The following is a 10,700-nucleotide window of genomic DNA, read 5'->3' on the forward strand; positions in this document are numbered from 1 at the left end:
CTCGGGCGGCCTCAGTTCCCGGGGCCACTATTCCTCCCCTACAAGAATGCCTCCTCCGAGCTGGTCCCGTCCCAGGGAGGAAGGCTGGACTGGCCAAGGGCTGGGCCGCGGCTTCCACCCGGCCAAGGTCCAAGGCCACCCTCCTGGATTTCTGGAAACTTCTTCCCTCTTCTTTTGAGAGGTTGTTTTGGGAGGGAGGGGATGGTCTATGGGCAAAGACCTGTTGTAAAGCTTATGGGCAATTCCAGGATGGAGGGCGCTCTCGGAAACTCCGGATGTGGGGGGAGAGGCGAACAGTCGATGACCGATGACCGCTGCTCTCCCTCTCCTCCAGGAATCAAGGGCGTATCAGGCGTCACCCTGAGCCAGGATGAGGCGCGGGGCAGACAAAAACAGAGACCACGAGGGAGGCAAGGGCCGGGGGACCAGAGGGGAGCCGAAGCGGACGGGACCGGGGTTGGAGGCTGGAAGTCAGGCCGGCGGGGGCTGGGGCCGCAAGTCCTGCNTGCGGCCCCAGCGTCAGCTTCATCTTGGTGCCCCCGCCCGGCCCGCAGCGCGCCCAGATTTTGCCCACGGCGTCGTCGGTGCAGCCGTCGCCCTTGGCGTGCAGGGTGACGGCGTTGCCCAGGTACCACACGGTGTAGGTCGGGTCCTCCTTGTTGAGCTCCACTTTCTGGCGCCGGCTGCGGAACACGCGGCCCAGGCGCTCCAGCGGCCAGTCGGGTAGCAGGTCCGGGCAGGAGCGCAGGAAGCTGGAGAGCAGCGACGTGTAGGCGAGTCCCGGGCTCAGGCTCTTCGCCTTGCACTTGGCCTCGTCCTCCACTAGCACGAATTTGTTGCGTCTCCAGGGCAGCATCGCGGCGGCGGCGGCGGCAGTGGTGGCCAAAGGGGCTGGGGGCACCGGGAGCTCACGGGCGTCCTGCCAGGAGGCCGGGGGAGGGGAGGGCGCGCGAAGCCCGCGGCCCCGGGGTCGCGAGCAGCTGGGCGGCGCCGGAGTCAGTCGGTGCCCGGAGATGCTTAGTGCCAAGCAGGGCTGGCTTCGCAGATGCCCAGCGCCCAGCCGGGCTGGCAGCCGAGATGCCCGGGCGGCGGCCGAGCGTCCGGGAACAGCTTCCCCCGGGAGTAGCTCCAGCCGTCCGGGAAGCCAGGAGAGGAGGGGGCTGGGCGTGGCGGAGGCGCCCCCCAGGCCTGAACAGCGAGGATCCCGCAGGCCCCCGCCGCCCAAACTGCGGCTGCAGGGAGGTCGCCGGAGCCGGGGCTTGGCGACTGGCCGCTCGGAGGGGTAGACCGAAAGCGCGATTGCGGTGGGGACTCCTTCAGGCGTCGCGGCTCCACCTCCCCGGGCTGCCTACATCACCGGGCGGGACCGCTAGCTCTCTCGTCCCCTCCCCTCGCCTCCTCTCTCTCTCCTCCCCCGCGCCGGCTAGCGCTGCTCTTCGCCCAGGACCCGGCACAGGCGCGGTGGATCGGGTTTAATCATTATTATTGGAGGGGTGAGGGTGGAGGGGCGGTTAAGAAGTAGGAACCTTTTGAAACGTACCGGAGGGCTTTGCGAATGCAAATTTTTCTGACCTCACCGGTGGTCTCCGCGCTCCTTTCGGGACCCCCCTCCTCTCCCTAGGACTCCAGCTGCCTCTCAGCCACTGCCTGTCCCTACCCTCATCTCTGAGAGTGATTTTGGGTGGGTTCCTGATGGGGCTGGCCTGGCGCACTTTGCCTCCTGTCTGCACAGCAGAAGGCCAGCTGAGGTGGCCGAGCCGTGCAGTGGAAAAGTACTGTGGCTTGGTGAAGCTTTCTCCTAGGTTCTTCCAAGGTCGTGGGCCAGGCGGCTGCTCCTGAGCTGGGAGAGCTGTGCCCCTCGCCTGGGCTGAAGCAGAAAGGGTACTTTTTGAGGGTGGGGGACCGGTCCAGAGCAGTTCTGGGTCTGTGGGAATTGCAGATGAGAAGTGCCTTCTGGCCAAAGGGCTGCCTCCAGGCCCTCTGAGGATTAAACAGATAAAACTCCTGTTTGTGAACTCCAATCACGTTCCCCAAAGCCCTGGGGTTTTGCATTCATTATCTCATTTAATTCTTGGAATAACCCAGGCTCAGTTTTATGACTTGCCCAAGGTCAAAGGGCTGGTGGGGGGTAGGACCAAGGCTCCATTACACTTTTGGGTGATCCATAAACAAGTCCTGACCCTTCTGTGAGGGCACATATGCTGCATATACATGGGGCATTTTCTACCCTCCCCTGGGACCCATCTGCGGGGGGCGGGCTTTTACTAGGGAGGGGTTCTAGTGTACCAGGAAGGAGGCAGTTGTCCCTGGGTATGGGGACGCATCTTCCCCTGTCAGGATTATTGTTAAGCCACAAGTTCTGTAGAATGCCTGGTCTGCCCTGATAGGGATTGGAGTCTCAGGACCTTGGGCTCTCACACAGCCCACAGCCAGGCTCTTTCCTTGGCTCCGAACAGGTCTCCTGGGGAGTCTTCCAGGTCAGGATTGAGCCCAGAGGCTTGGGCCCGGCCAGGCCAGACCAGGTGACCTCTGAGAGTCGGTGCAGTGGGAAGATTGTATATTCACAGCCCAGCAGCATTCAGGGCTGGGCAGGCACCAGTAGTGAGTGACTGGATTCAGATTGGATTCAGAGTGACTGGATTTGCGAGGTGGGAATTAAAAGCTAAAACAAAACAAACAAACAAAAAATCCAAAACTCCCCCAAAACTCTCTCNCTGGACGTTCCTAAAATGACATGCAAATAAAGAATAGGAAATTACTTAGAATTATAGAATCTTAGCTTTGGAGGAGGCCTCACAGATGATCTGGTTTACTATGGCCTCATTTTGTTTTTCGTCTGGAAATGTCTTTACTGGTTTTTGCTGATTATAAAAGTAATACGTGCTCGTGGTAAACAATCGCAGAAGGACATGGAAGCCTCCTGGCGTTCCCACCCTGTAGAGGCGGCCTCATTTCCCCATGAGAGAGCAGGCTCAGTGGAGCACAGTGAGAGCTTCACTTGAGTGCTTTTCATGGTACTAGATTTGTGTCTTGGGCCAATGGAGACATTAACTCAACCAACTCCCTTTTTAGAAAGGGCTTTGGGTGGTTTTGACTTGAAGGGTAGCTCATAGAAAAATCCGGCTGTCCCCTGCCTTGGGTCTCCTGTGCCCACCCTCTGGACCTCGCCACCTTGCGTGAGGATGTCCTCTGTCCACCTGTGGTCGGGAGGGGGCTGGGGGAGGTGGCCAGCGGCAAAGTATCCGTGTGCAAAACAGATACCTCCAAGCCTCTCTCTCTCTCTTTTTTTAATGTTTTATTTATTTCTGAAAGAGAGAAAGAGACGGTGTGAGCAGGGGAGGGTCAGAGAGAGAGGGAGACACAGAATCTGAAGCAGGCTCCAGGCTCTGAGCTGTCAGCACAGAGCCCTATGCAGGGCTTGAACCCACGAACCGTGAGATCATGACCGGAGCCGAAGTTGGACGCTTAACCGACTGAGCCACCCAGGCGCCCCCAGATACCTCCAAGCCTCTTGAAGTTGCTGGAGTTCACATAGGAAGATGAAAGACTCACAGAGTTAAATCTGAATTTCAGATAAACAGCCATATTTTAGTATCAGTATGTGGCAGGATCATCTGCATTTGATCTGCTCATTAGACCTCCTGCCTCCCAGAGAACAAGAGATCGAGGAGCTGCAGGCAGAGAGCCTCCATTGCCTCCCCTAGTCCTGGCGTCAGGGCTTTGTCCCCACGGCCTTTGGGAAACCCTCTCTGGAGGGTCACACCAGGGGCTGTGTGACATCGCAGTGCGTCATGGTCTGTTTTTACGGTAAGTCCCCTGGATCTCATTTGGTACTGTGAGCCCTTGTGTTACCTTGTTCACAACTCGCTTAGCCTCNCCTCCACTGTCCTTTTTATTCACAGTCCCCTCCCTCTAGTCCTTCGTCAAGAGCTCCCGGGGTGCCTGGTGGCTCAGTCGGTTAAGCATCCAACTCTTGGTTTCAGCTCAGGTCATGATACTGCGATTCATGAGTTCGAGCCCCACATCGGGTTCCGCGCTGATGGTGTGGAGCCTGCCAGGGATTCTCTCTCTCCCTCTCCTTCTGTCCTTCCCCTGATCTTGCTGTCTCTATCTTGAAATAAATAAATAAATATAAAAGAAATAAAAATAAAAAGACCTCCCAACTTTGCATTAGCCATCACTGCTTCAGGCACTGGTGTGCGATTGGTTTTTTATTTTCTTTTTCCAATCATTTTTATTTCTACCATATCGATACTTGTATTATTTTGGAAAGCCCAGTTAGCTGCCATATGGTAGGCTTATAAAGAAAAAAAGTATAGTCTCCTGCTCCGCCCTTCCCCAGTCTCAATTCTTACTCCCCCCCCTTTTTTAATGCTTTTATTTATTTCTGAGAGAGAGAGAGAGAGAGAGAGACAGCGTGAGCAGGGGAGGGTCAGAAAGAGAGGGAGACACAGAATACGAAGCAGGCTTCAGGCTCTGAGCTGTTAGCACAGAGCCCGAGACAGGACTCAAACCCACGAACTGTGAGATCATGACCTGAGCCAGTTGGTCACTTAAGCAACTGAACCACCCAGGTGCCCCACAATTCTTACTTCTAAAGATAACCACTCTTACATATTTATTTTTATTTTTAATATTTATTCATTTTTGAGAGAGAGAGAGAGAGAACGGGCACTTGAGAGAGAGAATGGGGGAGGGGCGGATAGAGAGGGAGACAGAGAATCTCCACATTAGTGCAGAGCCTGATATGGGGCTTGAACCCAGGAACCGAGAGATCATGACCTAAGCCGAAGTCTAAGGCTCAACTGATTGAGCCACCCAGGCGGCCCTCTTTTGCATATTTTAGATGGCACTTCTGTCACATGCTTCCATATATATATATGTTTATTTATTTATTTCTTTGTTTATTTGTTTATTTATTTATTATCTTTTGAAAGAGAGAGGGAGCATGTGTGTGACGCAGGGAGGAGCAGAGGGAGAAAGAGAATCTTAAGCAGGCTCCATGCTCAGCATGGATCCCGATGCAGGGCTCGATCCTGTGATCCTGGGAACACGACCTGAGCCGAAATCAAGAGTCAGATGTTCAACCGACTGAGCCACCCAAGCGCCCCTGCCTCTGTGTTTTCAAATAACACATCTACTTCAGATTTTCTAGTTTTTAAAACTTCATCTGTTGCCTGCCTGCTGTGGAAGATGAAGATTTCACGCCCTTCGATGTACCCCATCACACACATTTTGCCTCCCCCCTTCCTCCTGTTCAGCCAGAACATTTTGTTGTCATATTGTACCGTCAGCATTCAGTGTTTAATTATTATGATCTTGCAGACATTCAAAGCTGAGCCTTGAAGTGTGGTATGATTCCATTTAACTTGTTGGGCAACCATTTGGCTTTTTCAGAAATATGTAAACCCCTTATTAAAAAACAAAGAAACCCTTCCTTATGTACTGTACCTATTACTAATTCACCCCCCAACTGTCCAGCCTGGTTGAACATACCAGGTGGGCTTTCAGTTCTAGGTGTTTCTTAGAGACACCGCTCCTGGAGGCCCCTCCCTGGGCTCCAATCTGTTCTGGTGACTCTTAGGACCTGCAGACTTCTTGTGCTGGGACTTTTCTCTATTACCATACTGGGGAGTTTCTGTTGCCTCTTTGCTGTGTTGGATCCTATTTTCTGGATCCCTTGGCTTTCCCTGTTCACCCACCCCCCTCCATTGGTTTATTTCCTTGTTTTGGCATAGCTCTTTTCTGGTGGCTTTGATTGATAGTTTGGCTGGGTGTAGAATGCTAGGGTGGAAATAAATTTCCCTCTGAATTTTGAGGACACGATCCATGTTGCTGTTGAAATGTCAAATGACATTCTGATAACTGATCCTGTGCGTGTGACCTGATTTTTCTCTCCGGGAGTTTTGAGGATCTTCCAGAAGTCTGAAGTTTCGTAATGATGTGCATTTACTCTGGTCACTTAGCCAGTCTTTTAATCTGGAAATCAATCTGTTTTAATCTGGAAATCAATTTCAGTGACATTTCTTTGTGCTAATACCCTCCATTCTGTTTTCTGTTTTTATTTTGTCTTTCCAGATCTATTTTAGTCAGATGTTGGACCTCTTGGGCTGGTCTTCTAATTTTTCAACATGTTCTTTCCAATTTTCCATTTTTAAAAATGTTTCTTCTATTTTCTGGTACATTACTTCACATTTATCTTCCAACTTTTCCATTAGATTTTTAAAATATATATCTCGTCTCATAACTTTTCACTTCTAAAAGAGTAAGTTTTATTTTTTATAGCATCTCATTCTTGTTAATGTCTCAAAGAATGTTAATTATAGTTGCCTTAAAAATTTTTTAGTTGTGGTAAAATACAGATAACATGAAAGGTAGCATCTTAACCAATCTTTGGTTGTAGTGGGTGTGAGAATTTCCCTCCTTTTAAAGGCTGAATAATACTCCATTGTATGGATATACCACATTCTGTTTATCCACTCATCTGTTGATGGATATTTGGGTTCCTTCCACCTTTTGGCTACTGTGAATAATACTGCTGTGAACATGGTTGTATAAAAATCTCTTCGAGGCCCTGCTTTCAACTCTTTTGGATCTAAAAACGGAAGTGGAATTGCTAGATCATATGGTAATTCTATTTTTTAATATTTTGAAGAACTACCATACTGTCTTCCATAGCTGCTGTACCATTTTATACCACAGATGGGTTTCAGTTTCTCCATCTTACAATTAAGAACTATAATAATACCACTTGTTATTTTCTGTTGTTATTATTTTAAAAATATATAATAGCCATCCTGATGGGTGTCAGGTGGTATCACATTGTCATTTCGATTTGCATTTCCCTCACTAGGGAACATTTTTTCATATGCCTGTTAGCCATCTGTGTATCTTCTTTGTAGAAATGTCTGTTCAGTCCTTTGCCTGTTTTAAAGTTGTTTAATTGTAGGAGCTCTTTATATATTCTGGATATTATCCCCTTATCAGATATTTGACTTGGAAATTTTTTTTCCTTTTCCTTAGGTTGCCTTTTTATTCTGTTAATTGTGTTTTAATGCACAGAAGTTTTCAATTTTGCTGTAATTTGGTTAATCTATTTTTACTCTTGTTGCCTGTAATGTTGGTGTTCTATCCAAGACCTCACTGCCAGATTCAATGTCATGAAACTTTCCCGTGGTGTTTTCTTCTAAGAGTTTTATAGCTTTAGGTCTGACTTTTAGGTCTTTGATCCATTTTGAATTAGTTTTGGCATATGGTGTAATGTAGGGGTCCAACATCATTTTTTTTTGCATTTAGGTATCCAATTTTTCCAATACCATTTGTTGAAAAGACCGTCCTTTCCTCAGTGAGTGTGGTCTTGGCCCCCTTGTCAAAAATCATTTGATCATATATGCAAACATTTATTTCTGGTCTTTGCATTTTATAACACTGGTTTATATATCAGTCTTTGTGTCCATACTATACTGTTTTGATTACTATAGCTTTGTAATAAGTTTTGAAATCAGGGGCGCCTGGGTGGCTTAGTCGGTTAAGCGTCTGACTTTTGCTTAGGTCATGATCTCGCGGTTTGTGGGTTCGAGCCCCGCGTCGGGCTCTGTGCTGTCTGCCAGCTCAGAGTCTGGAGCCTGTTTCAGTCGGTGACTCCCTCTCTCTCTGACCCTCCCCTGCTCACGCTGTCTCTCTCTCCTAGAAAAAAAAACAAAAAACATTAAAAAAAAAAAAAAGAAATCAGAAAGTGAGAGACCTCCAACTTTGTTCTTCCTTTTCAAGCTGGTTGTGGTTAGCCAGGATCCCTTGACATTCCATGTGAATTTTAGCATGGATATTTTTATTTGTGCAAAATATGCCCATTGAGATTTTACTAGGGATTGTACTGAATCTATAGATTGCTTTGGGTAGGATGGGCATTTTAACAATATGAAGTCTTCCAGTCCATGAATATTGCCATTTATTTGTGTCTCCTTTAATTTCTTTCGGCAACACTCAGTGTACGAATCTTTTACCTTTTTGGTGAAGTTTATTCCTAGGTATTTTGGAGTTTTTTTTTTTTATGCTATTATAAATGAAAAAATTTTTAAATATCCTTTTCAGATTGTTCACTGTTAGTGTATAGAAATGCACCCGATTTTTCTATGTTGATTTTGTTCTTGCAACTTTGCTGAATTTGTTTACTCTAAAATTTTTTGTGTGTGGAATCTTTAGGGTTTTCCAAGTATAGTTTTTATTTTTACTGATTATTATTATTATTACTTCTAGAGACTGTTGTGATTTTTATTCCATTTGGTATCCAGATTAAAATAAGAGCAGTAAGAACTATGTTTTATAAACTTTGCGTTATTTCTACAACATTGTGAGATGGCTTTATACATTGATCATATTTGGAGAAAACAATAACATTGGAATTGTAATTATAGTTGTTTTTTTTTTTTAAAAGCCTTCTTCAGTTTCTTGCACTGCTCTGCTCCCTGAATTTTTTTTCCTGTTTTCCATTTTTTCATAGTTAATTTTAAGAAATATAAATCTCTGACTCTCATGTTTACAGCTTGCCTCTAATCCTTGTTTCTTGTATTTGAGAGGTGCAAATGTTGATTGGAAACTCTTGTCTGGAGGGTGGAGGGGGATGAACAGGACTTGTCATTTATGGATATCCATATCTGATGATACGCTCAGCCATTTGGTAAGAAAGCCCCAACAAAGACCCTCCCTGACAAAACTTGAGTCCGGCGGTGCCTCAGTGGCTCAGTGGGTTAAGAGTCCAACTGTGGCTCAGGCCATGATCTCATGGCTTGTGATTTCGAGCCGCATGCCTGGACCCTCTGTCTCCCTCTCTCTCTGCCTCTCCACCTGCCCTAAAACATAAATAAACACTAAAAATCAATGGAGTCAGACTCTTCTGAACCCTTTTCTCTATGGCCCATCCTTGCCAGTCCTGCACTGCTCAGTTTTAGCAAGAATCTTGTTAAGTCGGTTTATTGATAAAATAGGGCCCCACCCTCCATATCCGCCACCCTCAATATGTGATCCAATTGCTCACCCCCCACCATCCTCCAGGTGATATCTGATCACCTTCAGCAAGAATCCTGCGGAGTCGGTTTAGCGAGAATAAGCCCTTACCCCTGATGTATCCTCTTAATAATTTTCCACCCACTGATGCCCCCCTGCTTCTTGGCTGTAAACCCCCACTTGTTCTCGCTGTATCGGGAAAGGAGCCCAGTTTTGTACTGTGAGCTCTCTTTTCCCCTATTGCAGTAGTTTCTGAATAAAATCTGTTTTTACCACTTTAGCAGTCCAGCTCTGGTTTTTCTTAACAACCCTCACAATATCGAGGTCTGTAGGTCTTCTCTTTTGCGCTGGCCACTGTCCCCAGACAGAACTCCCAGATTGGCCTGTCCCTGGGGGAGGGAATATATAAACAGGGTTGCCAGGATTCTGGGGGAGGAGTGGAGACAGAGCCTCCTGTCTCCTGGCCGCCAGTGCCTCCGTGTTCAGCATGGTGCTCCCTCACCTTCGGCTGTGCCCAGAGTCCTCGGTCCAGATAGTTTGGAGACAGTCCTCCCTGAAGGGAAAGCTCTAGTCCTCTGGCCGAGGGCGTGGGATGTGCGCACATCTCAGGAGAAGGGACGGATCTGGGGCTCTCACTGCAGGCTTTCATCCAGCCCTCATGTTTCCTTACCATCTGCACCTTGCCCACCAGAGATGTCTGGTGCATGGAATACCTCGGTTCCGGACTGCCCGCCATGACTCTCGTGAGGTTTCTGTCCCCCCACGGAGCTTGCCTCCCACCCTTGCTCATGTGCCATCCGTCTTCCAGAATGTTGTTAAGAATGTCAGCTACTGTCATCACTTCTCTGTTTTTCCTTGTCGGTTTACGCCACTGTTTTTTCTTTTATTGTCACGGTAGTGAGGCTTGGGGAAGGAATGGGGAGTGTACTTCAACCTTCCGGGTCTACCAGAAGTCTCTCCTCAGTAGTTTCTGAGGAACCATTTTCGTGCTGGAGATTTACGTGTCACATTCCCATGGTCATTCGTTCCTGGGAACATGAAAGTACCTCGATCTAGATCAATTGATTAATTAATCCATAGTTATTTATGTGTCCATTCAGCAATGTTTTTCTGCAAAATGAGGAAGTTGGACTCATTCCAATAGTCCCTTCTGGTTTACATATTCTGTCATCATCGGGATTGTTTTATTAAGCAGGTGCTGAGTTCAAAACTAGATGCCACAGGGGACAGTGTAGAAATGCATGAGACATTCCTGCTGTCGCCAGCCACACTGATCCCCGCCTCCCAGTATTCATGCCTGTGCGTAGTCCCTGCCTGAATGAGGAGGGCTGACCTAGGTTGTGAATCAGGCATTGGAGAAGGGACATGACGTGGTTTCTGAGATAAGGACAGGAAGGAAATTGTGGCCTCTGCCATGCTCTCTACTGGGTCACTGTCTCTGGTGGAAACCAGCTGCTGTGTCATGAGGACACCCAAGCAGCCCTCTGGAGAAGTCCATGTGGCAAGAAACTGAGGCCTCATGCCAACAGCCAGCATCAACTCACCATGTGTGTGAGGGCGCCATTTTGGAAGTGACCCTGCCACCCCAGTCAGACCTTCAGATGACTCTAGCCCCAGCTTATGTCTAGACTGCAACATGATGAGAACCCCTAGCCAGAGCTATGCAGCTAACCCAGTCCCCAATTCCCCCCCCCCCC

The 10,700-nt window shown here is 48.2% G+C and overlaps 1 protein-coding gene across 1 annotated transcript; it reads right to left on the minus strand.

The window, feature by feature from the left end:
* Window positions 1-355: 355 nt before the first annotated feature.
* On the minus strand, window positions 356-1,303 carry FAM43B (family with sequence similarity 43 member B). Its single transcript, XM_077775539.1, has one exon. It carries the CDS (start codon window positions 854-856, stop codon window positions 356-358), a length of 501 nt encoding a protein of 166 aa, XP_077631665.1. The 5' UTR covers window positions 857-1,303.
* Between the last annotated feature and the right edge of the window lie 9,397 nt (window positions 1,304-10,700).

Source organism: Crocuta crocuta, unplaced genomic scaffold (assembly GCF_008692635.1).
Source record: "Crocuta crocuta isolate KB4526 unplaced genomic scaffold, BGI_CrCroc_1.0 scaffold127, whole genome shotgun sequence".
NCBI lineage: Eukaryota > Metazoa > Chordata > Mammalia > Carnivora > Hyaenidae > Crocuta > Crocuta crocuta.